The 26089-nt window shown below is 37.1% G+C and overlaps 4 protein-coding genes across 7 annotated transcripts; all 4 read left to right on the plus strand.

Moving 5' to 3' along the window:
- Nucleotides 1–2257: 2257 nt before the first annotated feature.
- LOC121774926 (ethylene receptor 1) lies at nucleotides 2258–6020 on the plus strand. Of its 2 annotated transcripts, XM_042171836.1 has the most exons (8): nucleotides 2282–2414; nucleotides 2513–2598; nucleotides 3113–4055; nucleotides 4134–4502; nucleotides 4576–4842; nucleotides 4916–5043; nucleotides 5148–5345; nucleotides 5626–6020. In XM_042171836.1, the coding sequence occupies exons 3-8, from the start codon at nucleotides 3156–3158 to the stop codon at nucleotides 5630–5632; spliced, it is 1869 nt and encodes a 622-aa protein (XP_042027770.1). In that variant the 5' UTR covers nucleotides 2282–2414; nucleotides 2513–2598; nucleotides 3113–3155; the 3' UTR covers nucleotides 5633–6020. The 2 variants fall into 2 exon arrangements, with proteins under 2 accessions (XP_042027769.1, XP_042027770.1); XM_042171835.1 differs by lacking the exon at nucleotides 2513–2598 and having other exon boundaries at nucleotides 2258–2414.
- Nucleotides 6021–8294: 2274 nt separating this feature from the next.
- Nucleotides 8295–11756, plus strand: LOC121775104 (polyadenylate-binding protein-interacting protein 9-like). The gene is made up of 10 exons (XM_042172077.1): nucleotides 8295–9010; nucleotides 9941–10051; nucleotides 10128–10172; nucleotides 10455–10527; nucleotides 10620–10732; nucleotides 10843–10902; nucleotides 11034–11081; nucleotides 11171–11239; nucleotides 11361–11422; nucleotides 11510–11756. The coding sequence occupies exons 1-10, from the start codon at nucleotides 8735–8737 to the stop codon at nucleotides 11574–11576; spliced, it is 924 nt and encodes a 307-aa protein (XP_042028011.1). The 5' UTR covers nucleotides 8295–8734; the 3' UTR covers nucleotides 11577–11756.
- Nucleotides 11757–12077: 321 nt separating this feature from the next.
- LOC121773866 (coiled-coil domain-containing protein SCD2-like) lies at nucleotides 12078–16719 on the plus strand. The gene is made up of 18 exons (XM_042170786.1): nucleotides 12078–12254; nucleotides 12967–13219; nucleotides 13300–13748; nucleotides 13837–13912; nucleotides 14036–14077; nucleotides 14212–14274; nucleotides 14406–14455; nucleotides 14532–14559; nucleotides 14701–14775; nucleotides 14857–14967; nucleotides 15054–15114; nucleotides 15283–15396; nucleotides 15479–15600; nucleotides 15683–15749; nucleotides 15890–15937; nucleotides 16010–16050; nucleotides 16143–16269; nucleotides 16526–16719. The coding sequence occupies exons 1-18, from the start codon at nucleotides 12088–12090 to the stop codon at nucleotides 16654–16656; spliced, it is 2025 nt and encodes a 674-aa protein (XP_042026720.1). The 5' UTR covers nucleotides 12078–12087; the 3' UTR covers nucleotides 16657–16719.
- A 4603-nt stretch (nucleotides 16720–21322) lies between these two features.
- On the plus strand, nucleotides 21323–25033 carry LOC121773288 (E3 ubiquitin-protein ligase DA2L-like). Of its 3 annotated transcripts, none has more exons than XM_042170109.1 (10): nucleotides 21323–21618; nucleotides 21818–22086; nucleotides 22400–22451; nucleotides 22526–22571; nucleotides 22821–22902; nucleotides 22992–23133; nucleotides 23208–23310; nucleotides 23610–23676; nucleotides 23848–24410; nucleotides 24484–25033. In XM_042170109.1, exons 1-9 carry the CDS (start codon nucleotides 21525–21527, stop codon nucleotides 24400–24402), a joined length of 1410 nt encoding a protein of 469 aa, XP_042026043.1. In that variant the 5' UTR covers nucleotides 21323–21524; the 3' UTR covers nucleotides 24403–24410; nucleotides 24484–25033. The 3 variants fall into 3 exon arrangements, with proteins under 3 accessions (XP_042026043.1, XP_042026044.1, XP_042026042.1); XM_042170110.1 differs by having other exon boundaries at nucleotides 21324–21690; nucleotides 24480–25033; XM_042170108.1 differs by having other exon boundaries at nucleotides 21324–21618; nucleotides 24480–25033.
- The last annotated feature ends 1056 nt before the right edge of the window (nucleotides 25034–26089 follow it).

The following is a 26089-nucleotide window of genomic DNA, read 5'->3' on the forward strand; positions in this document are numbered from 1 at the left end:
ATGACTCAACATTTCTATATATTTTTCTTCTCAAACTGCCGATTTGGTTTGAACTTTTGTAATGTCATCCCAATATCCCAAGTGTTACATTTCACATATATATTAGAAAATTATAAAAAATAAAAATTTAGGAAGAATTTAAACTTTCACATGTTAGTGATCTTTTTAATTAGATTAATGAAATCGAATCTTGCAATTTTGATATGATTCTTTTCGGACAAGATAGAAATGAATTTTACTATAAAAATATACTCCTAGTAGTTAGTACATGGGCCCTTATTCGGCCCTCAATAAAGCCCGATTTAGGCGCTACTTTAAACTTTACAGTATCTAAAGACAGGCTAAAAAAGCCTGGTGGGCCTAACAGAGCCCATATTTGCACCTATTTTATCCATTAATCTCGCACTAAAAAACTTGAGCCCATTGTTATATATATCGATACAGATACACGATACATATCATAAATTTCAAATTGGTCTATACCAAAAAATTCAAATAATTGCTCAATAGCTATAGAGATAAAATTTGACATATAATATCAAATATAGATAGTTAGGAATCAAACTTATATAGTGAAATGAACACAAAGAATTAGCTTTGAACTTCCTCTTTGAAAGGAAAAAAGAACAAAGGTATTTGATTACTTAGAGCATCCACGTCCGTGCTCTTGCCAACGAGCACGGATGTGGGTCCGGCCCCACTTTTACTCCCTGCTCTTAGGCAAGAGCACAACACCCTCATCCGTGCTCTTCCGCAAGGACGAGCACAAGAGCCCCACCATTCCATTATTCAATTTAAATAAAGACATTTCCACAAAATTAAAATTCATTAAAAATAACCAAAATAATATTACAAATTACAAAAAAATTAAAAATTACATAATTAAAATCCTAGAAATTAAAAATTACATAATTAAAGTCTTAAAAATTAAAAATTACATAATTTAAATCCTAAAAATAAAAAATTACATAATTAAATTCATAAAATAAAAAAACCAACTACTCGTGGCCGAATTTCGCCCAAATGGATGATGAATGTGTGTATTTATATATGATTTTGGGATTAAATTTTTTTTAAAAAAATTCAAAAAAAAATTTCAAAAAAATGGTAATAAAATCTGTATATTTTTGGGAATCCAAAAATATTTTTTTTTATTTTTGGTATTATTTTCAATTTTTTTTAAAAAAAAAAAAGAAAAAGAAAATGACAATGGCCAATAGAAACGTGCCACGTCGCCCTGATGAGTGTGTCCTTGCCAGCGGCACGGACGAACGGACGGAGCCTGCTCTCTGATGTGGATGCTCTTATAATTAACTTGTTGTATGATTAAATTGATCAACGACTATTCAAAACTAATTTTACCATAAGAAAAGACCACGACTCATATATCAATACTTCTCCTGTAAGTAGTACTCTATCATTATTTTTCTCTTGCAAAAGGTTGAAATCCCAACTCCAATGGCCCATCCCGGTCCGACAGTATTGTAAAGGATGTTTTATTATTATTTTTTTTAGTAGTATGGTTTGGTCTCATTATCAATAGTCGTACTTAAAGTGGAATGTCCCCATAAAATGAGTCACTTCTAAGTGTGACGGAAAGAGTAAATAATTAAAGGGAACATTGTCATTTAAATCATAATGAAAAAAAATACAATAAATCTTGTATAAAAATATTAAGGAATGTAAAATTTGATAGTAGTATGAGAAAATAATAAAACTAAAACATGTAGCAAAGTTAAAATAAGAAAATCATAATTTAATAGTGAGAATAACAAAACTCGAAACATGGATAGAATAAAACAATAAATAAATAAATAAAACTCTTCAAAAGTTTAATCTAAAAGTCACCTAACAAATCTGCCAATATTTTTTTTGCCATCTCCAACTCTTGGAATAAAAATCTAGTAAGTGGAAATTAACTATTCCAAACTTTTCTATTTTTATATACAACCACCCAAACTTCTCTAATTTTTTTAGCATATATTTTTAAATTTTTAAATACAACTATTGCAAACTGCTAACTACCCAAAAAGGAAACGGCGTAAAAATCAAATAATTCAGACACACCCACCATATTTCGCTACCGTCACATCACAGTCAGTCACCAACCGTTTCGATCTCCCACTTCTAATAACAATCAACGGTGTTAAATGACAGTCACGTGATAAAAGATAACAGCAAGGTGAGTTTATCATCCCCGGCAAATCCATGGTACGTGGACGCATTCTTTCTCTTTCTCTTTCTCTCTCTAAAAAGAAGTTTGAAACAATAAGACATTAAAGAAAAGCTTAAGATGCTGTTGCTGCGTTTAGCTAATAAAGTAGATATGCTGCTAATATTTGACCACATTCATCCCCTCACTTCTCAATCGCCGGAGCTCATTCCGATCAATTTAGAGGCGGATTGCAGGCTCGGTGAGTTTGCTGCTTTAATTATCCCTTTTTTTACTTCGTTTTTACTGAATTTGGATCGATTGCGTTGCTTGGATCTGAATCATGTTCATTGATCTCAGATTACTGAAATTAAGAGTGTGATTCGTGTTTTGGTTGATGAGAATCGGAGATTGGCTGTGGAAAATGCTGCAAATTTTAATTGGGGGTAAAATTGAAAATGCGGATTTTTAATTGGGGATGATCAAATGTGTGGAAAGGTTTTGGATGAGTTTCTGTTCATTTCCAGCGTTTGAAAGATGGAATTTCGATTTAGTTTAGTTGATTTATTGGGTGTGATTGAGCTGTAATTTGACCTAATCAAGTTACTTGTTTAAGCAGGCTAAAAGTAAGTAGAGAGATGTGATCATAAGTTTGTTAGCTGGATTAAATGATTTTATCGACAACAGTTATTTCTGTTCTTACTTCGTTTCCAGCATTTTCGTGTTTAGCTATCTGCAAAAGATGAAGATATTGATTTAGTTGATTGATTGGGTGTGATTGAGCAGTAATTTGGTCTAATGAAGTCACTTGTTAAATGTGGCTGTGCCAACTAAAAGTAAGTAGAGAGACGTGATCGTAAGGTCGTTAGCTGGATTAAACAGTATTCGTTTCATAGTATAGCACTGATTTTAGACTTCATTGAGCTTATATCCTTTTATGCATTCTGTTTGCTGTTTTAGTTGCATTGAGAGAGGACTAAAAAGATTCCAGTAACTTCGAAAAATGGACTGTAACTGCTTCGAGTCACCATGGCCGCCGGATGACCTGTTGATGAAGTATCAGTATATATCGGATTTCTTCATTGCGTTGGCGTATTTCTCGATCCCTTTGGAGCTGATATACTTTGTCAAGAAATCTGCTGTTTTTCCTTATAGATGGGTGCTTGTGCAGTTTGGGGCTTTTATTGTTCTTTGTGGAGCGACGCACCTAATAAATTTATGGACGTTTAACATGCACACGAGGACTGTGGCACTTGTAATGACTACTGCCAAGATGTTGACGGCTGCTGTGTCGTGCGCGACAGCCCTTATGCTAGTGCATATCATCCCGGATCTGTTGAGTGTCAAAACGAGGGAGCTGATTTTGAAGAATAAGGCGGCGGAGCTGGATAGAGAGATGGGATTGATTCGTACTCAGGAAGAGACCGGTAGGCATGTTCGGATGCTAACTCATGAAATCAGAAGCACTCTTGATAGGCATACGATACTGAAGACTACGCTTGTTGAGCTCGGGAGGATGTTGGGTTTGGAAGAGTGCGCGTTGTGGATGCCGACACGGACAGGGCTGGAGCTCCACCTTTCGTACACGCTCCGCCACCAGAATCCGGTTGGGTTGACCGTGCCAATACAGCTGCCTGTGATCAATCAAGTTTTCAATACTAGTCGTGCTGTGAAAATCTCTCCGAACTCCCCCGTTGCCCGGCTTCGGCCTGCTGGACAATACATGCCAGGGGATGTGGTTGCTGTGCGTGTTCCGCTCCTTCATCTGTCCAATTTCCAGATCCATGATTGGCCTGAACTGTCTACTAAAAGATACGCTTTGATGGTTTTGATGCTCCCTTCGGACAGCGCTAGGCAGTGGCACGCGCATGAGTTGGAGCTCGTTGAAGTGGTGGCGGACCAGGTTTGGTTTGCTTCGTCTCTTCCTTTTAATATCGTAGGCTTATGATCATTTGATGAATGATGTCTCTCCGTGTATCAGGTCGCTGTTGCTCTCTCCCACGCTGCAATTTTGGAAGAGTCGATGAGGGCAAGGGATCTTCTTATGGAACAGAACGTTGCCCTGGATCTGGCGAGAAGAGAAGCAGAGACTGCTGTGCGCGCTCGCAACGATTTCCTGGCTGTCATGAACCACGAGATGAGAACTCCTATTCATGCGATAATCGCTCTTTCATCCTTATTACTTGAAACCGAGCTCTCGCCTGAGCAACGTCTAATGGTTGAAACGATCCTTAAGAGCAGTAACCTCTTGGCTACCCTTATCAACGACGTATTGGATCTTTCGAGGCTTGAAGATGGCAGCCTTCAACTTGAGATAGGAACCTTCAACCTTCATTTACTTTTCCGAGAGGTAAGACCACTAACCATTTCGTGATGGTATAGAAAAATGTTCAACTTGACATGGTAACTGTTTCGTGTTGCAGGTCCTTAATTTGATAAAACCTATTGCTTCCGTGAAAAATTTACATGTTACGTTGAATTTGTCCCCTGATTTGATTGAACATGCTGTTGGTGATGAAAAACGGCTTATGCAAGTTCTTCTGAATGTCGTTGGGAATGCTGTAAAGTTCACAAAAGAAGGAGGCATCTCAGTATCTGCTTTCGTTGCAAAGTCCGACTCTCTAAGAGATCCTCGAGCCCCAGACTTTTTCCCTGTACCGAGTGACAACCACTTCTATTTGCGCGTAGAGGTTTGTTTCCGATGGAAGTACTTAATTCTTTTTATTCTCCGAGTGCTTAACAACTGTTTGTTCCTATTTTCAGGTTAAAGATACAGGTGCAGGAATCAACCCGCAAGATATCCCTAAGCTATTCACGAAATTCGTGCAGAGCCAACCGCTTAGTACCAAAAATTCCGGTGGCAGTGGCATTGGCCTAGCCATTTGTAAGAGGTGACAACTTATTTCGTAATCCTTCCACAACAGTATTTGATTTTTACCTAACTCATCGAACTCAATTGTATTCGCTGTTTGAAACTGGTTTGTTGTGTGATCAGGTTTGTGAATCTCATGGAAGGGCACATTCGGGTGGAGAGTGAAGGTCTTGGCAGAGGTTCCACTGCGATCTTCATCGTTAAACTCGGAGTTCCTGGTCGCCTAAATGAGTCCAAGCTTCCGTTGTTGCACAAAGGCCCTGGGAATCAAGCGAAGCAAAACTTCTCCGGGGTTAAAGTTGTTGTGATGGATGATAATAGGTTAGTAATAAATGCACCCTTCGAATACTCATCTCTTTTTCGTTCTTGCATTTTTGTCGATTTTTTGGTTCTATCACCAATATCGTCTCTTTCTATTAGTTATCTCTGGCACTCAAAGTGACATATTATAAAAAGGAACACTAGTCTCTCTACTCTATTCTCTCTCCACTTAACACACTGCATAAAATCTCGTACCGAACAAGAAATGTGTCTCTTTGAGTGGGGCGGAGGGGGTATCTTTTTGTATCACCATTTTGATGTACATTTGATGCGTTTTCAGCTTATAGCATGGATACCGGTCGAAAGGGGAAGTGCTGAGGTATGGCGAAACGTGAAACATGTTGTCTGCCAATTGCAGCCTCTCGATGGTTGCAGCGGATTGATAGTCACACAAGCTTTCGACGGAGTTTTGAAGATGAGGATTGAGTTGCTTGTTGATGATGCAAAGGTAGATTAGTCAGTTTGATTGTGTACAGTTCTGTGTAATCTTATTTTCTTGGGAGTACTATGTTAGAATTTGATGGTTTGAGGAGTTTTAGCTATTGTGAAAATCAGGCCTGCATTTATTTATATCAAGTGATTAGAATATGATTGTTTTGGCAAGTTAGGAATTTCAGACTTGAGAGATCATTTTTTGAGATTGAGATATATTTACACATTGCTATTTGGCTTTTATTTTTTGTACAATTTAGTACCCATGTTACTGTGTGCATATGACTGTAAGTCTGTAATTCATTCATTTATCATTTTACTTTCATTTATAATAACAATCACTTTTTATAATATTGCAATGTTGCTTGTTTAATGAATCATAGATTGAGTCATGAGATGTGTTTAGATCAAATTTGGGCCATGTTCGGGGCTGACTTGGGGCTCGGGGGTGCGTGGACCGAGTTTGCTTTGGGTCGACCGAGCCCGACCAACCCAAGGATGCGCAAGTAGAGTGCTTATCTTCATTTTATTAAGCTTAATCATAGTTGCTTTTAGTATAAAGTTTCAGTTTCCCTTCATTGTTTCATCCGTGTATTCTCTTGATTGTTTCATCGTGTATAAAATGATATCTTTGGTGATGCTGAAATAGTATTTTTTTAATTAAATTAAAAAAATCAAAAGAAAAGAGAAATGAAAAGAAAAAAAACATTTGAAATAATGCTGTTACATGTATCACCAGAAATTGATCCAAAATTTTGCAACATATATGACTATTATTGATGATACTATTAGTTATTCTGTCATTTGTAGTTTTGACCAATTTTTTTATCTTGACTGTGGAATAATTCTTTCATAATTGCTTTAGTATTTTAATAATAAGAGACCAAATACTATATCTTAATTTCTTTGACCTTGATTTTTTTTTTTGCAGACATCCTACCAAATTTCTAAGTCAAAAGTTGGACTTTCTTGGAGTATAAAATACGCCGAGCAGTCACTAAATTAAATAAATAAAATGGTAAAAATACTTGTAAAAAATTGTTTTATTTATAAACTAGTCAAATTGGAATAGGACTTGGAAGTGTGCCCAAACTAACTACTCCTAAAAAATTTTAATTTAGTCTCCTTGGAAGAGGTTTAAAGTTTATTATTTATTTATTTGAGGTAATTTCTTCTAAATAAAATAGTCTGAATGAAATATGTTATGTGTACTTGTTGCTGACTATAACAAAATTAGAAAATTTATATATTTACATTCATCACATATGTAAATTCATAACATAATTGAACAGAATCCGTCTACTTATTCGGATCTCAACCATCAAATATAATCTAGGTTAGAGATAATCTCATGTGATGACTGTCGTCTTAAAATATCCCCGCACCAAAATATTTAAGGCAGTCGATCTTTTAGAGATAGTCTCCCCGCACCAAAATAAATTTCTTTTAGCGATAGTCTCCTATGACGATAATTGATAATTTTAATAAAAAGTCCATAAAGAGTCGTGTAAGAGCGTTCGTACAGTATAACTGTTTCAACGAGAATGTGTCAATGATTCTACGAAATTTTTGACAATAACAGATCTACGTCAGCGTAAAAACGTTATCGCGTGAGTACACATCAATTTGTATTTATTAGTACTTTATAGTACTAGTAATACCTGTGTTGTACACAATGACATATCTCTGTGATAATAATAAGTACAATTATTATAATTGAAATAATTTTTATGGTATCATATAATTATGAATCACTATATGTCAAATTGTGCACTCGCGTCTTGGATTCATGTTATGCCAATCTTGTAAAATACATTTGCTTAGTGTTAAGTCTACATGAAAGATAAACCAAACTTGAAATTGAGCACATGAGGAAGCAATATTTCTCCAAGCTAGTTGCGCATGTCTACATGATGAATTTCTCATATCAAATATCCTATTTATCCATACTTTCAAATCTCCTAATTCATTCATCCTCACTTTCACGACCTATTTAGTAACAGAAGGAACGAAACGAGAGTAATTCAACAGAGAATCAAAGAGACGAGAACAACATACAAAAGAGCCGACACTCCCACTACTGCTAGATACACCACTGTCTGTCGAGATATACTCAACGACGACATGACATGACGCCGTCTAATATCCCCGCACCAAAATATATAAGGATGGTCGATAATTTTCAATTAGAGATAGTCTCCTCGTGCCAAATTAAATTTCTTCTAGTGATAGTCTCCTATGATCATACTTGATAATATTAATCAAAATTCCATTAAGAGCCGGCACTCATACTACTGCTAGATACACCACTTTCTGTCGAACTATGCTTAACTTTTAACGACGAGACGAGATGACACGACACGACACGACACGACACCGACTACTCCCACTCGAATAAAAGTGGTGTGCTCATGTATCATTTCATTATAACATCATTATAAGATGCTTGTAAAGGAAAATGAAAATTTATCAATCCCAATAAAAAGGAGTCAGTTATGATTGATGAAAGCCATATCCTGTCACTCACAAAAACCAAATTCCCTTTTAATTTTATTCCACCGCTCTCTCTCTCTCTCTCTATATCTCTCAGTTAGCATGCACCGACTCGCTCTCTAACGAACAAGAATAACAAAAAGAAAAAAGCCAAAGCAAAGGGCCACCTGTTGATTCATTCCATAAACCACCATTGCCACTTGTGATCAAGAATTTTGCCTCAGAAAAAAAAACCCTTTAAAAACATTGCACCTCTCTCTCTCTCTCTCATCACATTCCTCCCATTGCCGCTCCATTCAATTGTGAGAGAATCTCTCTAGATAAGGGGGCTCTTTTTGATCGATCCCTACATTTAATTGGGAAATAGTAATAAAGATTGGGTTTTTATGAGGAGAGAAGTGAAAAAGGAGTGATCTTTAATCCTTTCCTCACTACCCCTTTTTGATTCTTCAATCTTTTCGGAAATGGAGTTAGCTGCTGTTGCTGTGGAGCCTTCTTCAGTGGAGGATTTCGGGAATTCTAATTCGGAGGGCTCGGATGGCGTGAACGATTCTGGTTTGAATCCGAATGTGGATTCGAAATCGGAGCTGGAAATGAAGGAGATTGTGGATATGTTGAAGAAGCTGGAGCTGAATCCCTTGGCGAAGGAGTTCTTTCCTTCTTCCTATCAACAGATTCACAATGGTGGTTACAATTTGCATATGGATTTTGGGAATGGGGGTTTCCCTAATCACAGAAGGGTATATGAATTTGATTCTTTGATTGGTTTTTCATGGTTTGTTTTGTTTTTATGTCTTTGTTCATGTTGATTTTGAGTGGAATTTTTGTGGTTGATGGAATTCAGTTATGTTGTTTCTTTGATTTCTGGAAGAAAAGGAGAAATCCATTTTTGAGGTGTGGATTGAGAGTGGTTGAATTTGTGATGGGATTCTTGAATTCTTTGCCTTTAGCATTAATTTGGTGGCTGTTTCTCATTCATGAAGAAGTGTTTTATGTTTTGATATCTTGTTGATGATCTTGTGTTGATAATTCTGATTTTTTTTTCGGTAATTTGGCGGCATATTTCTTGTTGTGGACTGTGATATTGGTTTCTTGTCTTTGTTCATGTTGATTTTGAGTGGAATTTTTATAGTTGCTGGAATTCAGTGATGTTGTTTCTTTGATGGCTGAAAGAAAAGGGGAAATCCCATTTTTGGGACGTGGAATGAGAGTGGTTGAATTTGTGATGTTATGTTATTCTTTGCTTTTAATGATTTAATGGCCTTTTCTCATTCTTGAAGAAGTGTTTTATGTTCTGATATCTTGTATGTGGATGATTGTTTTTACCCGAATTTTTCCGGTAATTCTGTCAAGAAACATACTTGTGGTTATTGAAATGAATTTGGCAATTGAACTGAACTCTAAAGATGTATTTTAAACCAATAGTCATCATTTTGTTTTTGATTCGAACCTCCTTTCCCGTTGGATATGTTTCTTGATCATGATTCGCTGTTAATTTTTAACCCCGTTTCCCGCTGGATATGTTTCTTGATCCTGATTTATGTAGAATTTAGTGATCGTGTAGTTTCCTGATGTCTTAAGTAATCTGAACCATTTATCATCTGTCACCGAATTGCGACTCGTACATGTAGTGTTTCCTGATGGTGTTTTGTTCTACTTTCTGTTGTCAGAGAAGAAATAACTACGACCAGGGTAAGAAGAGAATGAACGGCAGAGCTTTTAAAGCTCAAAGAGAAGAAAGTATTAGACGAACTGTATACGTCGCAGACATTGATCACAACGTAAGTGAAGTTCTACTAACTTCATCATATTGCATCATTTTCGAAACTCTTGTTCATATAGTTTTCCTACATTCAGATCTCCGAGGAGCAGCTTGCTGCGCTATTCAGCAGCTTTGGACAGGTACGTTTCTCAGCTCGTTTGTTCTTTAATGTACCTATGGTGCTCGCTAAAGCATACAATGAATCTCCGTAGTTATATGCAACGAGGGCATTTTTAACTCGATCTTTGTATAATAGAGAATGTATGATATTTTTGGTGATTTTATGAAAGTCAACGCAACGCCATATACATGATTTACGATTTGGAACTTTTGCTTCGAAACTTGGATAAGTCCATTATTCGATCCATCAGGAACAAGTGTAGTTATACGGATCTTGATATCTCGTCTTATCTGCTTTATAGGTGGCCGATTGTCGAGTTTGCGGTGATCCACACTCCAATCTTCGCTTTGCTTTCGTAGAATTTTCTGATCAGTGTAAGCATTCCTTTTTTTTCTTGAGTAGTAGCTTCATTCGCGTGTTTGATCTTGTAGACGATATTTATCGCTCACGTGATTGATTCCAACAGATTCTGCTCGAGCTGCTCTGGTTCTCAATGGTACGGTTTTGGGTTTCTCTACTGTCAAGGTCTTGCCTTCTAAAACAGCCATTCTTCCCGTGAACCCGACTTTTCTTCCCCAGGTAAGAAGCATTTCTCATATTGTTAACTCTCGACATCTCACTACCATCTTTCTCCTGTTACGTACCGAATTCATATCGAATAATAAACTCTCCCACACACAATTTAACAGTCGGAAGATGAGCTTGAGATGTGTGCCCGAACAGTCTACTGCACTAACATTGATAAGAAGGTAAACTTTCCACATTTCCTTCTCGACTGTCTCTTAGTTTTACTAATAATAGAACGTGAAGTTATGTGAACGGATGTCAAAATACGAAATCATGTTTCGTAAATTCACATGATACATGTTTTCCCGGGCAGGTTACTCAAATTGATGTCAAGAATTTCTTTGAAGCAAGATGTGGTGAGGTATGCGTACGAGTTCCACAACGAGCTGCGTTTTTGCATATATTTTCACTTGATGCCGTCTATTTATCAGATAGTCCACTTCATTGTAGGTCTCCCGCCTAAGGCTCTTAGGCGACCAGATGCACTCTACTCGAATTGCTTTTGTCGAATTCAAAATGGTACATTGTCAATTCTTTTGAGTGTTTCCTTTCTATATCGACATGAATAAAATCGCCATATCCCATATCTTATTTTAACGTTAATTAGGCTTGAGAATCGTGATCGTTTTAAAATTTGCAGGCCGAGAGCGCTCTACTGGCCCTCGACTGCTGTGGTGAGATGCTGGGTTCCCAGCGGATCAGGTATGCATACGTCGTCTTTGTTCCAACTCGGGTTTCTGGAAAACTAGCCAACTGTTTTTTTATAGCAAGTTTGACAACATTTTGCAGGATTAGTCCTTCGAAAACACCTGTGAGGCCACAGCTCCCTCGCCCCGGGATGGAATACGCAAACTAACTCGAGCTTCTCGTTTCAGATGGAAACCGGGATGCCGGTGTTGCTGGGACACACTAGTTTTTTCTTGCCAAATTAAGTTTCTTTGACAGTAGTTATTATGTTTTTGAGATGGAACTGTGCATACTATAAAGAATTTGCCTGTGTTTTATTTTATGTGCATTTGCAATTTTTCATTCCAAATATATTTTCATAAATGGTGATTAAATCTTATACGAGTGCAAAACATAGTTCTCATATTATTTTTTATCCAAAAATAAACCATTTTATACGAAAAAATAGTTATACTTTAAAAAGTCAGTGAGTTATTTATGATTTAATTATATAAACCAGAATTTATCAGAATATCTAAATAAATTTAACTAAATTCGTCGTGGTTTTATTACAATGAACTATAATTTACAAATATAGCAAAAAAAAAAAAACTTCAGGTTCAATTTTGAATTTTTTTGGAAATAAAAAAATGGAGAAAAAACGTAGTAATAAAAAAGAAATGAATGAAATTTTTTCTTGCATGGATTATGACATGGTAATGGCGAAAATATGCACGTGTGGCATTTCTCTCCTCTCTTCCTTAAATTCTCCGAACCCACAGAGAAAACGAGATCCCCCATCGTCCATAGACACACATAGACATGAAAACACAAGAATTTTGATAATTTCTCCCCAAATTTCCACAAGGTACGGTGTGTTTCACATGCATTATAACGCATTCATTGTATTTGTCGAAATGCCAGAACCCCTTTGTAGGAAATCGAAGCTGAATTGATTTATTGTAGGTACCCACAAATGTGGATCTTTTTTTTTTTATTAAAGATCGCTTTTTTATTCTGATTGATTTCATGGAAATGATGTGTTAGTTCCTTTGTTTGGCCTCCTAGATTTCCTCATTAGGGTTCAATTCTTCACACATCACAAAATTAGTGAGTTAACTATTAACAATTAGTTAGTTGATAGAAGAGAGCAACATAGTCATTTGTAGTGAGAATTCACTTAAAAATGACATCTTGGTTGATTGTGAGTAAAATCTTGATGCATTAATCAGAGAGCCTCTGTTATAGAAAGGCAGAGATTGTGGGAATTTTTTTTTTGCTATGAATGTAGGTGTGATATATGTATGTATCCGGCATTTTTCGTCGTTTTATTGCGAATCTGGTGTGACCTTAGAAGCGAGAGAGCTCATAATGTTGCCTTTTGAAGGTAGTCTACTTAAGAACAAGTAATTGAATTCTTCAACTGGTATAAGTTAGTTAGATTCAATATGGTATAGACTAACTCATAATGAAATTAATCGAAGAATCGGTGAAGATTGAGATAAGTATTTTCTAGGATTGCGTTTAGGGAAGTTTTCGTTAGTATCATCGCTTTGTAATGCTTCGTCTGTTGTTTACAGACAGACGAAAGGAGTCTTTCCGGGAGTTTTCATCATGACATCCCCAATGCATCAGCATACTCGTTCCACTTCGACTAATCTAAGTATGAAGAAGCCACAGAACAAGGCAGCTGCTCAAAGGCTTGCAGAGGTTATGGCTCAGCAACCAGCAGATGACGAAGAGGAGGACGAGCTGTATGATTTCAACTCAGGCGTTCCGTCAGCTGGTATAGGACTTGCAGGCGGAAGGCAAGCTCGAGGCCGTTCTCCAATGGTGAGTTATCTTGCTTACATAGCAGTTTTCTGATTCTACGTCTTGCATTTCGTATCCTGAACTTCTTTTTTACTTTCTAGTCAGTTCGTAACTCAGTAGATCAGCCTTCATCAGCTCGTTATAGGAATTCTCGTTCCAAGCCTCTCGAACCATCTTCAAGCGTGGAACATCAGCAGCCTTCCTCGGCTCGTTATTCTCGTCCCAAGCCGCTTGAACCATCTTTAGAACATCAGCAGCCTTCATCAGCTCGCCACCGACAGTCAAAGCCTGTTGAACCGTCCCTGTCTCTTAATCACTCCACACGTGTAAGATCATCTTCTTCTGTTCAAATGAACGCTTCGGAGGAACCACCACAGCCAGCATCAGCTCGCTCCGCTGGAAGATCATCCTCTTCTGCTAGTTTAGTTGGCCGGCCGAATTTGAGGGTGAAGACAGTTCCCATGGTGCCATCAAGCGTGTCTCTGTCACTTAAGCCCGTGGCATCTGGAAATACGGCTGATTCTCAGCTCGATAAAGTCAGGGATAAAAAGTAGATGTCTTCTTTAACTTCCTTTGTTTTTTCGAGTAAATATTTGGTTTCACTCTTATCTCGTGCATTGCTTTTCTGTCGATTCCAGGTTATCGCTCGATTTTGGAACTTTCAAATTGAAAGAGCAAGGTGGCCTGCAGTCCTCTTCTGCTCTACAAGACGAGGTACGATTTACAACATTAGGTTGATTTCTTCAACGGGACCATCTATTGTATGCGCGTAATGGTTGCATTGCGTATTTCATTCCATTTCATTTGATCACTGAAAAGGATGCTTCGAATTTGCAGCTTGATATGCTTCAAGAAGAAAACGAGAGTTTAGTGGAAAAGGTGATCCTTCTAGGCTCCTATTCGCATTCACAACCTTTTCTTATCTAAGATCTTGGAATCGGAAAGCCTAATTTCAGATTTAAGTGACCGGTTTTACCTGTTGGTTAGCATCGTAATGTGACCATCTCTTTCAGCTCAGGATAGCAGAAGAACGGTATGATGAAGCAGAAGCAAGAACCAGGCAGCTCGAAAAACAGGTAGTCGTTTGAGTCTATACCGATCCAAAAGAAAACATTTACTAATGTGAAGCGACAATGCTGGTTTTTTCTGTGCACTTCTTCACTAAAAATGTGGCTTTATACGCCATTTTTAATCTGTGCTCTTTCAGATTGAGTCTTTAGGCAATGGTGTGTCTTTAGAAGCTCGGCTTTTAAGCAGGTAGGTTATGATTTTCGGAACGATAAAAATCATGTTTTCTGTATGTAAACATCTCCTTGGTATGTTCACTCTTCAGGAAGGAAGCTGACCTTCAGAAACGAGAGGTATGTCGATTATCTACTGGTTATTCCAGTTTTCCATCTGTTTCGACATCTCATCGATTTCAGTTGTGTAGCTCTTAGTCTTTCACATTTTGACAAATTAGTCTTCACAGCGTGCAAGCTGAGCATCGTTTCTCTTTGCAGGCTGCTCTTAAAATCGCAGCAGGCACTTATGGCGGTGGCAACGAGGAGCTTGCAGTCCTCCGAATGGAAATTGAGGTATTTGGACTCACTGGATAATAATGTACACTATTTTTGTGAGTTTTTATTATCTTGAAATTGTATGATTTTTCTCTTAAGGCGTCGAGGGAAGAAGCTAACTCTGCTCTGGATCAACTCCATGTCGCCATGCTAGAAGTTAAATCGCTTAAGATAACTACACAACGGATGATACTGACTCACGAGGAGATGGTATCTACCGGTTAAACCAGACCTAGCCTCCTTACAGCCTTCCGTTGTTTGTCCTTACTTATCTGATTGGCAGTCTAATACTTTAGGAAGAGGTTGTTCTCAAGAGGTGTTGGCTTGCTCGATGCTGGAGTTTGTGCATTCGCCACGGTAAATTTTGTTATCACCACTTGTCATCCATTCTTCGAATCTTACCTTTCAAGTCCAACACTAGAAATTATGCATTCGTTTGATGGCGCTCGTTTTTTTTATGCCTCTGTAAGAGCATATTGCGAAAGAAATCCATCTGCAGAGTTACATTTCATTCATTTTATGCAGGGATACACGCTGAGATAGCCGAAGCAAGGCATGGATATTGGTCACGTTTCGCTTCACGCCCTGTTGAAGTTATATTGGCAGCAGGACGTAAAGCAAAAGATGGACATCATTCCGGTAGACATCATTTTCGTTGTTCAGTTTACGAATTCTTCTAAATATTTTAGTTCCAACTGTTTTTTTTCCGTCAATTTGTCAGCTACCGATGGTTTAGACGAAAGGGAGAGAGTTCTGCTGCACAAGGAAGATCTTACAAAGAAGGTCGACTTGGAAAGCATGCTTATGGTCGAAAAAGGTCTCCGGGAACTGAATGCCCTCAAGGTTCATTTCCCAATCATGATCCCTCACTGCCTCGTTTGAATTACATTACTGCGTTGATTTTTTGCTCGTCTTTCTTTGAAAGGTAGAGGAGGCGATAGCTGTGGCACTGGCCCAGAAACGTCGCCCGTGTATTCTAAAAACTAATATCGGTACGTATGGATTCATCTTTAAGAGCCTCCTTTTTTTTCATGTATGTGCCATGTTGAGGTATGATCTTTCAAGCATTTCTAGGAGTAAATGACTAAACGAGCTGTTGCTTTCTTTCGAATCGTGAAAATTCAATCTGCAGATGAAGTGAAGCTACCAGCTGAGAGCACCAATCATTCAGAAACATTCGGTATTTTTCGTTCATTCGGTTTTATGGAAAGTATGATATCTGAATGTATTTACGAAATGTGCTTCGTTTCAGGATTGAGTCCGGAGGAGTGTGAAGACGTGCTTCTTAAGCAAGTAAGCCCGAATATCTTCCTGTGTTTGTGTTTTGACAATGCTTGTTTGATCATATGATATGGCTAATAAAGTCGTATGCGTTGTGTATCAAGGCTTGGCTGTCGTACTTCTGGAGACGAGCAAAAACTCAAGGGTTGGAACCGGATATTGCTGAAGATAGGCTGCAATTCTGGATCAACCAAGGAAACCGGGCGCCTAATTCACATGATGCCGTTGATGGTAATCTCTCTTATGAACCACCAACAATGTTAACATTAACTCTAAATGTGAATTATTTGATACAACTTGACTTAGCATAGTCTAAAATACTTGTCTTTTTCTGTTGCTCTATACATGCTTCGTTGTTTTAGTCCACGACGTGCTAGCTAGGGCCGGCTTTTTAAAGGCCGAAGTGTTTGAAAACAACACCACATTGTCAAAGTTCATTGTTGATGCTTGACATAATGTTGAGTGCATATGTGTGATTTTGTGGCAGTCGAGCGTGGTCTTTTGGAGCTCCGGAAGCTGGGGATGGAGACGAAGCTGTGGGAGGAGTCGCGGAGATTGATCGATCACAGCTCCTCCTACAAGACTCTGCTGGAAACTGAGTATGAAATTTTGTCATGAGCTTTTTTCTTGTCCCATCTTTTATTTCTTGCTACATTTTTGGTGCAATTAACTTTTTTCTCATTTTATCAAATCTTGATTGAAGAAAGTTTTTTCATCAAGTATTTTCCCTTCCGTTATTATAAGTCCATAAGCATCAAATTTAGCCCGTTAGCAATTTATAGCATCAGAAAATCCAACTGGTTGTCGGATTTTACGCGTGGCATTTTTTATTCGTACAAATTTCATGAGATATTCAACATTATCAAGACAACATCATATATCCTTTTAATTTTTTTTAAATTTTATAACGACCACATAAATGACGTTGTTTTGCCAATGTGGAGAACTGGCAATCCCATAAGTTTTTTTATATAATTCGGATTTTAATTAAAAAAATGCAAGCCATATGTCGCACCATGACTGACCACACGACCAACGTGCTTAGGCACAAATACACGTGCATCGGTCGCGTGCTTAGGGATATGCAACTGCGTGATTTTCCCTATCCCTACAATCGGATGTGTATGCCCTTAGAGTGCATATGAATGTATAGCTTTTACAGAAAAAAAAAATTATAACAATTTGGACATATTTAAAGTCCAAAATCAGATCAGAGTTGGTGAAGATTTTATCAATTAACCTATATAATGGATAATTTATTTTAAGCGTGAGCATCTAAATAATTGATTAGGCTAAATAAATAATTTAGCATCTCGATAGTTGGTGAGACCCTCGTGTTAAGTTGATCAACACATACCTCTTAATAATATTTTTATACATATGGTGTTGATCAATAACGTTAGGTCTCAGTTAATAATATTTTATTTATGTATGACACGAGTCAAACCATATTTTGGTCGAAGAGTGAATCTAATGATATGCAATTATAATAATAACAGATCCAGAAAATGTGGAAATAGTAGGATTAGATATAGTGAAAGAAAATCTTCAATACAGAAGCTGTGATGGTCATCACTTCTAATAAGAGATGTTAGACAAAAAACGGAAGTGAATCTTAATCCAAGAGGGTCGGGACGAAGCTGCTGAAACGTGAGATCGGTGGCAACTTCGAAAGCTCAATTTAGTAAAATTTTCCAATCCAAAAAGTTAAGAGTAGAGCTTCCAAACCGTGAGATCGATGACAACTCCAAAAACTGAATTTTAATGGAATTTGTGGAATGCAGGCGATCGACCCGTCCAACCTCACCTAAGTCAGCTTGGGTAAGAATTAAACATTAAATAGTGACAAATTCACTCTATGAACAATTAAACATGTACAAAAAAAAACCAGCTTAGGTCATGTTCCATTAATACTCATTTTAGTCGCAAAAAAAAAATTAAGTAAAAAGAAAACTTATTTAAAAACAACCATACATCTCCCATTAATTATTTTCACTACCTTAACCACTCTATCTACAATCCAACAGCTCACAAAATAGTTAAGCCACTATTGAAAGAAATTAAACAAACGAAATACTATTAATAATTTTGCTAAAGCATACCAATTAGGTTCACAAGGTTAACCAACCTTAACAACAAATTGTTGGCCCTATTTTTTTTTAAAGAATCTAATATTCATGTACAATATCCTATGTATCAGATAGTGTTACATTGAAATGGTCGGAAAATAGCCAATTAATAATACTTATCCGAGTCTTTTTTTAAGATAGCTTTATGTCGCACCATTTATTACATGAAACTATACAATTATTCTTATAATAATAATATGATATGGGATGTTGCACTTGCTATGTTGACACAACTAGGAAGTGATTGAGAAAAAAGATTAATAATATACAATTATTTTTAAATGATAATTAATAAAAAAAACTATCATAATCTTGCACTATAGTACATATGATATCCTAGCAAAAGTAGATTTATCAACATATATTTTCGATGATTAAGGAAATCCTAATTGCGACGCAAGAACGTGTCATTATTAAAAATAAATATAAATAAACATTAATGGTCTGTAAACAAGATATCTAGATAATGTTGACGGTGTGTTTTAGCATGTTCTTAATTTTGCAGAATTGAATTTGTGGGTGTGTATTGTCTACTAATAATCCTTTGGTGGTGTATTGAATCTCATAATTAAGCCCATATTAACAACAAAATACTTTATAACAGACTAGTCATAATATTCATATGTATTTCTAATCGATAGATGAATTTTTATTTGCTAAAAAGGGTTGAAAGAAAGCATGTACAGATTTTTTTTTTAATTTTTTGGCACTAGCACTCTAATATCTCAATTAATTAGACCTATTTTTTTTTTTGTCTAAGACTAGTTGAAAAGGACTCTACAAATGAACCTAGAGACATGGAAACATCCTAATTTTGGTTGTCTCACTAATAAAGATAAACCAAATTGTACAATATTGTCCTACCATTCCCCAAAGATAGATCAAGTTGATAAATTACATTATAAAATAACCAACTAGGAAATTCATAATTTCAAGTTTGCTTGCTATCTAAATTCAAATTACTCCGTCCATTACATTAAATAGCATGATGTCTGCTTAGTGTTTTTTCATAAACATGAAAAATACCTCGAACAAAATCAATTTCCCTCATATTATAATCCCTTAAAACATATAATCAATACTCAAGAGAACTCAAATCTTGATACCACTGAAACTAATATTCTCTTCGCCCTCAAACATAAATTATGCGTATTTTTTATTGTGACGTTGCAAGTTAAGTAGACAAAAATTAATTCATATTATCTTTTTTTATTTTATTCATTCTTCGTACATTATTTTTATTTTGGGTGTTAAAATAAATGCATCGTGTAAATCAGGACGAAAAGAGTAATAATTTTTTTTTGATAAATCAAAAAAAGGCTCGAGCCAACCAACAATGAGCAAAGGTTCAAGACAAGCGGCACAATGCCAAACCGCAAAAACCAAAAACAGAAGAGTACAACGACACCTCCGTCAAACACCAACAGACAGGCTAAACGTACAACACCCAAAGAGCCAAAGAAATAACAAGAGCAACAACACAAACCTTGTAACAATCTTCACTCCAAAACCTAAAGTCTTGCACTTGATCGATCGACATCTGTGTTGTGAGGGAGGTATGGACAACCACTTATCTTCCATATCGTAAGTTGCCAAAATGGTCTTCTCTTTTTGGCCTCCCAGCCTGGCTCAAACTTTTGGAAAATCATTTTATTCCATAAGTTCCAGATCGACCAAGATATGATACTCCCTCCGTCCCTGAAAATTTGTCACCTATTTCCTTTTTCGTCCGTCCCTAAAAATTTGTCACCTTTCACTTTTACCATTTTTTGTAGTGGACCCTACATTCCACTAACTCATTCACACTCACATTTTATTATAAAACTAATATATAAAAGTAGGACCCACATGCCACCAACTTTTTCAACCCACTTTCTATTACATTTATTAAAACCCGTGCTGGGTCAAATGGTGACGAATTTTGGGGGTCGGAGGGAGTATAAAACATAGAGATCCACATCTTCTTATCAGCCTTTTGGAGAGGGATGCCCAACCAAGAGAGGAAACAGGTCATCGGGTCCTTAGGTAGGCATATGGACATGTTCCATCTATCACAACAGTAGTACCACAATTGGCTTGAAAATCTGCAGCTGAAAATGATATGCTCCAAAGATTCCGGCTCCTTATTGCAAAAGATGCATCGATCATCCTCAATTCCTACTATACCATGTCTGAACAGTCTCTCCTTGGTGTTGAGTTTTCCTTGCAATACGAACCAAACATGCAGTTGAACTCTTGATGGCACGAGATTTCTCCAAGCGAGGCGCCCTTGAAAAGTTCTAGGGTCCGCATCTGTTACGGACTCAATTCCCACATCGGTTGTGAGAACAACTAATGTGGGGTATATAGACTAAATGGGCTCTCTCTCCTAACAGGCTAGTCTTTTGGGATGAGTTCTCTTGTTTGGTCTGTATCAATTGGTGCTTTCATTGAGAGCCCAAACGGCTCGGAGTGGTGACCGGGCAACGAACTCGCCGTGACCAACGAGTGCGTTTGGGGCCGCTCGGAGTGGTGACCCACGGAGTGGTGGCCGGGCAAAGAATCCGCCGTGACCAACGAGAACTCGGAGTGGTGGCCCACGGAGTGGTGGCCTGGCAAAGAACCAGCCGTGACCAACGTGGCCGTGACCAACGAGGACGTTGGCCCTTAAAGGAGGGTCGAATGTTACGGACTCAATTCCCACATCGGTTGTGAGAACAACTAATGTGGGGTATATAGACTAAATGGGCTCTCTCTCCTAACAGGCTAGTCTTTTGGGATGAGTTCTCTTGTTTGGTCTGTATCAGCATCCTTCAAATTCTGATCGAGCTGCATGAGTAATAATTAGTCCTACCATTCTTTCAACACTAGGTTAAGATTGGAACCCTACACTATTTTTCATATTCATTCCAATCCTTTTTTCTTAGGTATATGATTATACTATTTCCATACCCCTAGTCAAATTATTTCAATGATGAAACCAAAAGTGAAATTAAAAGTAGAAAAAGATCCAAAAGAAAAACATTGTACGAACTACAAAACAAAAAATTGACAATGATAGTGTAGGACAATTTCTGTACACACATCATACACTTCACTTTATTACATTTATAAATATAAAAAATAAAACTCTCTCTACAAATTGAATTACTCCATTATTTATTTATTATCGAATCCTTGATTCTTTCCGGATATTGCACTCCACCACCCTTTGATTCTCTCTATTGCTCTCCTAATCATTAATTACATATTAATCAGCTTCACTAAGAAATTAATCTCTTTTTTCATTAGGGCCATTGATTGGTTAAAAATCGAAACTTTCTTGTTTTTGTTTGCTGCAAAACTGAGGCAATAAATTATTTTTAAATTTAATTATATATGTATATATATATATATATATATATATGTATAGCCGTCCGTCTCTGTTCTGTTCTTCTCTGTGGCAGTAGCTTCAATTTCTTTAATCCATGGCGTAAACACCGAATCTAGTAGATATATCTTGTTCAACTCTCTGTCTCCCCCCCTCTCCAATATAAATATATATGTAGGGATGTGTACAGGCGCATAATTTACCTGTGAATTATTGCAATTGAATTCCAATTTATTCCGAAAATCTGTGTTTATTTCGAGTGTAATTGGCGTTTCTTTCTCCCATTTCTGTGTTTTACCAGATGCTTGGATGCGATTGAGTGAGAATTTTGCTGTGATTGTGAAACATTTGGGGGGAAATCGAGAGGTATTGGTGATGGGGAATAAATTGGGGGGGAGGAGGAGGCAGGTGGTGAATGAGAAGTACACTAGGCCTCAGGGGTTGTACCAACACAGAGATGTGGATCATAAGAAGCTCCGGAAGCTGATTCTCGACTCCAAGCTGGCACCTTGCTACCCTGGTGATGATGATACTGCCTGTGATCTTGAGGAGTGTCCAATTTGCTTCTTGGTTTGTACTCTTTTTTTTTTTTTTGGAATTTTTGGAAATTTAATTTAATCTTATTTTTTTGTGCTTTGGTTGATTGAAATTGAATTGGCACAGTTGTTGGAAGTCTTGGATAAAGGGTTTATTAGAATTGTTGTTGAGGAACTCGAATTTGGTGGTTGTCTTTATTATAGTTTGGTGATTACTTGTAGCAATGTGTAGTCTTGATAATGGATAGTTTGTTGTGTTTTTTGTGTAATGTGCATTAGGTTTTCTCTTTCAATGTGAGATGCTCATCATTTAATGAATGTCTTTCTTGGTTTTTGGATGTTTTCAGTACTATCCAAGTCTTAATCGGTCGAGATGCTGCACGAAGGGCATTTGTACGGGTATTGATTCTTGTTGGTTTGTTAGTTAACTAAATGGTTTCATGTGTGTTTTACTGAACTGCTCCCACTTTTAGAGTGTTTTGTACAGATGAAGACCCCCAATGCGACGCAGCCTACACAGTATCCTTATTTTAATGGATTTGATTTTGGTAGGAGTCGTTTGTGTTTGTTTCCTTTGAAACAGAGAAAAGAAAAGAAGAGATTGCATGTCGATGTGTTAGATTTTACTCATATACTGATTCAAAAATGTACGGATGTGTGCGTGCACACACACAAACGCATATCGTAATAGTATATGATTCGAGGAAAACTGTGTGTGCATTTGTTACATGTCAAGTTTTCAGATTGTGCTCGTCTTAACTCTTAAAGGTGCCCGTTCTGTAAAACATCAAATTATGCTGTGGAGTATCGAGGTGTTATGACAAAGGAGGAGAAAATCATAGAGCAACTTGTGAGAGTGATTTTACTGTAATTTTGTAACTTTTCTTTGTAGTATTGAATATTCGTCACTGAAACATTTGCTATTATTGTCACCCACAGGAAGAGCAACGAGTTATCGAGGCGAAAATAAGGATGAGGCACCAAGAACTTCAGGATGAAGAGAAGTCGATCAAACTAAGAGAAATAAGCTCTTCTAGCAGTATGAGAGCACCAACTGAGGTTGAATATTGCTCAACCCAAGGTAACTGCTCTGAGCCTCTCATTGTAGATATTGATTTCTTGCTCGTGTAATAATTGTGATTTGCCTGTACGCAGCGCCCACTTCTGTTTCTGCAATAAGAAGTGAAGAAATTGTTGCTTCAGATGAGTCCATTGAAACTTCAGTGCTTAGACCACCTCCACGCCAAAGGCAGACTAGGTACGCCATTTTTCTTTTGTTAGATTAGTTTATTTAGAAAATCCATTTATATTTTTGAGCTCTTCGCAAATCCATTTTTCTTTTATTAGATTAGGCCATTTTGTAATTGGCTTTGTGAGCATTGAGGATGTCTATGGTCATTCTTCTTCATGTCGTCACGTGGGATTTTCCTTTAGGTTTTTTCAGCGTTATAATATCTTCAACCTGTAACTAATCAGTGATTGCTACTTAGAAATTAGTAGATGGTTGTTGAACATGTAACAGACTTTTTATGTGAATCATTTTTGCTTTAAATGTAGGGAGGATGAATTTGACCTTGATCTCGAGGACATCATGGTTATGGAGGCGATTTGGCTGTCTATTCAGGTACTATTTTGCTAATATCCAACAGATCATCCTAATCTGTTGGGTTTTACACGAAAACCAATGTGTGCTTTACTTTCCATATGGATTGAATCATCATTTGAAGAAGATTTTGTGCAATAATTAGTCATACTAACTTGCTCTATCAACTGTATGTCCTCGACAATTTTATAGGAAAATGGTGGGCGCCAAGATCTATCTTACAGTGAAGCAGCTCAGTCAGGAGAATACAACGTAGAAGATCACACCTCTTTAGCAGAAACAGTTCCGGCAGCTGGAGCATCATCGTCTCCTTCTGGTGGTCTTGCTTGCGCTATCGCAGCCCTTGCTGAACGTCAGCAGGTTACGAACTACGGTGGTGACATATCTGGATACAGCGGGTATTCCAACGGGGAGGGGCAGGAATCTGAAAATTATTTTCCTGCAGAGAGCAGTACTGTGGCATCACCTGACAGCCTGCTGGCAATGACCGGGGATGCTGGAGAATGGGCTGATCATCGATCTCAGATGGCTGAAATAGGAACTAGCTACAGAGGTTCTGATGAATTCGGGGATGCAATCAGTCTGGCTTCTATTTCACATGAAGACGAGAACCAGAGCAGCAGTGGTCGATCTGTTGCAGGATCAATAATGCCCGAGAGTTTTGAGGAGCAAATAATGCTAGCCATGACTGTTTCGCTGGCCGAGGCTCGAGCGAGGACCAGTACTGTTGGAGTAGCTTGGCACTAGCTCGTCAGGTCAGTCGTAGTTTCCTCATTGCTCCCCCGTATATAATCTGTTTGCTGATTGCAGTGTCGATTTTTTAGATAGGCTGGGACCGGAGCACACCATGCATGTTGTTCTGCATTCGTAACATTGGGAATGTGTCACGAATCATCGCACATTGGGTGCGAGTTTCTCGTACCTTGAGAAAAATATCTTGTGAGCATCTTTGTGGTTGGCTGCACAGCAGAGGCTTCAACAGGGGATGACGGGGAGGCTGTCGTTTTCGATTATCTGGCTGGAAACAACGCCACCTCTGCGAGGAGGAAAACAATGCAGTGATTGTACATATAGATTTATATCCCTTCTTTGCTTGAATTTGTGCTTTTTGGTATGGAGATTATATGTATGAGGATTAGTTTTTCTTGTGAAAATAGGCAGATTAACTCCTTTTATGGATTTTATTTCTTGATTTTATTTTCTTTTTGGTAGCAGACTAGACTAGCAGTTATGTTGGAGTAGATTCGTAGATGTTACTTAAAATTTTACCATATCTGCATAATTGATCTGTGTATACCACAGTAGATTCAGTCCAACTATAATTACTTGTTTTGTTTTACTTTATTATTTTTTATTAGTAAATCATATGTTTCATTTATTTATTTTATTCATATTTTATTATTTTTATCTGTTAATATATGTCTCATTTTTTATACTCACTGTTATAAAAAGTATTCAACTTCATAAAAAAAGTGTTAAGAAATTAATAAAGTGTAAATCATATTTTATGTATTGATTTTATAATGAAATGTTAATAGAGTAAATTAGTGGAACTTGAGATCTATTTGCCAAATATAGCAAAAATGAAGTAAGATACTCCCTCCGTCCCACAATAATTGTCACTCTTATTGTTAGCACGAGTTTTAAAAAATGTAAAGAAAAATTGGTTGGAAAAGTTAGTGGAATGTGAGACACTTTTTTATATTGGTTTTATAATAAAATGTGAGTGAAGTGAGTTGGTGGAGTGTGTGACATACTTACCATTTATGGTAAAAATGAAGTGTGACAATTATTGTGGGACGGAGAGAATATTTATGGTGGGACGTAGCAATTATGTTGTTGATTGTTACTAGGGGTGGGTCGGTACGGTATACCGTACCGACCGTGCCATACCTCATACCGTACCGGAAATTACGGTATGACAAAATTTCATACCGATACCGTACCGAGTTTTCGGTATACCGAATATTCGGTATAATAATTTTTTATACCGTTACCGTACCGTTATTACGGTATACCGTACCGTGTTTCGGTATACCGTTAAAAATATGCAATTTTATCAGTTTTATGTCATTTTGTCATGGTAAAGTATCATTTTATCAGCTTATATGCAATTTCTCGAGCTAAACAATCATTTTTATAAGCTAACTGTCATTTTATCTGCTTAAGTTATCATTTTATAAGGTAAAAGTATCATTTTATTAAACAAAAATGTCATTTTATACACCAAAAATACCTATCATTCTATAGGCTCAAAGTATCATTCTATCGGCTGAAAGTATCATTCTATCGGGCAAAAGTATCAATTTATCAGTTTTATGTCATTTTGTCACGTTAAAGTATCATTTTATCAGCTTATATGCAATTTCTCCAGCTAAACTATCATTTTTATAAGCTAAATGTCGTTTTATCCTCCTAGATTATCAGTTTATAA

The sequence above is a fragment of the Salvia splendens genome, chromosome 17 (assembly GCF_004379255.2).
Source record: "Salvia splendens isolate huo1 chromosome 17, SspV2, whole genome shotgun sequence".
NCBI classification, from domain to species: domain Eukaryota; kingdom Viridiplantae; phylum Streptophyta; class Magnoliopsida; order Lamiales; family Lamiaceae; genus Salvia; species Salvia splendens.

Excerpts from the sequence above, each read along its gene's own strand:
- LOC121774926 (XM_042171835.1), top strand. The coding sequence starts at position 3,156 with ATGGACTGTAACTGCTTCGAGTCACCATGGCCGCCGGATGACCTGTTG. Across the intron at positions 4,843-4,915 it reads ACTTCTATTTGCGCGTAGAG|GTTAAAGATACAGGTGCAGG; the intron begins GTTTGTTTCCGA and ends TCCTATTTTCAG. Across the intron at positions 5,044-5,147 it reads GGCCTAGCCATTTGTAAGAG|GTTTGTGAATCTCATGGAAG; the intron begins GTGACAACTTAT and ends TTGTGTGATCAG.
- LOC121775104 (XM_042172077.1), top strand. The coding sequence starts at position 8,735 with ATGGAGTTAGCTGCTGTTGCTGTGGAGCCTTCTTCAGTGGAGGATTTC. Across the intron at positions 10,052-10,127 it reads TCGCAGACATTGATCACAAC|ATCTCCGAGGAGCAGCTTGC; the intron begins GTAAGTGAAGTT and ends TCCTACATTCAG. Across the intron at positions 10,733-10,842 it reads ACCCGACTTTTCTTCCCCAG|TCGGAAGATGAGCTTGAGAT; the intron begins GTAAGAAGCATT and ends ACAATTTAACAG.
- LOC121773866 (XM_042170786.1), top strand. The coding sequence starts at position 12,088 with ATGGATTATGACATGGTAATGGCGAAAATATGCACGTGTGGCATTTCT. Across the intron at positions 14,456-14,531 it reads GAAGCTCGGCTTTTAAGCAG|GAAGGAAGCTGACCTTCAGA; the intron begins GTAGGTTATGAT and ends TTCACTCTTCAG. Across the intron at positions 14,968-15,053 it reads TACTGACTCACGAGGAGATG|GAAGAGGTTGTTCTCAAGAG; the intron begins GTATCTACCGGT and ends CTAATACTTTAG.
- LOC121773288 (XM_042170109.1), top strand. The coding sequence starts at position 21,525 with ATGTATATATATATATATATATATATATGTATAGCCGTCCGTCTCTGT. Across the intron at positions 22,572-22,820 it reads AATGCGACGCAGCCTACACA|GTGCCCGTTCTGTAAAACAT; the intron begins GTATCCTTATTT and ends TAACTCTTAAAG. Across the intron at positions 23,311-23,609 it reads CCACGCCAAAGGCAGACTAG|GGAGGATGAATTTGACCTTG; the intron begins GTACGCCATTTT and ends CTTTAAATGTAG.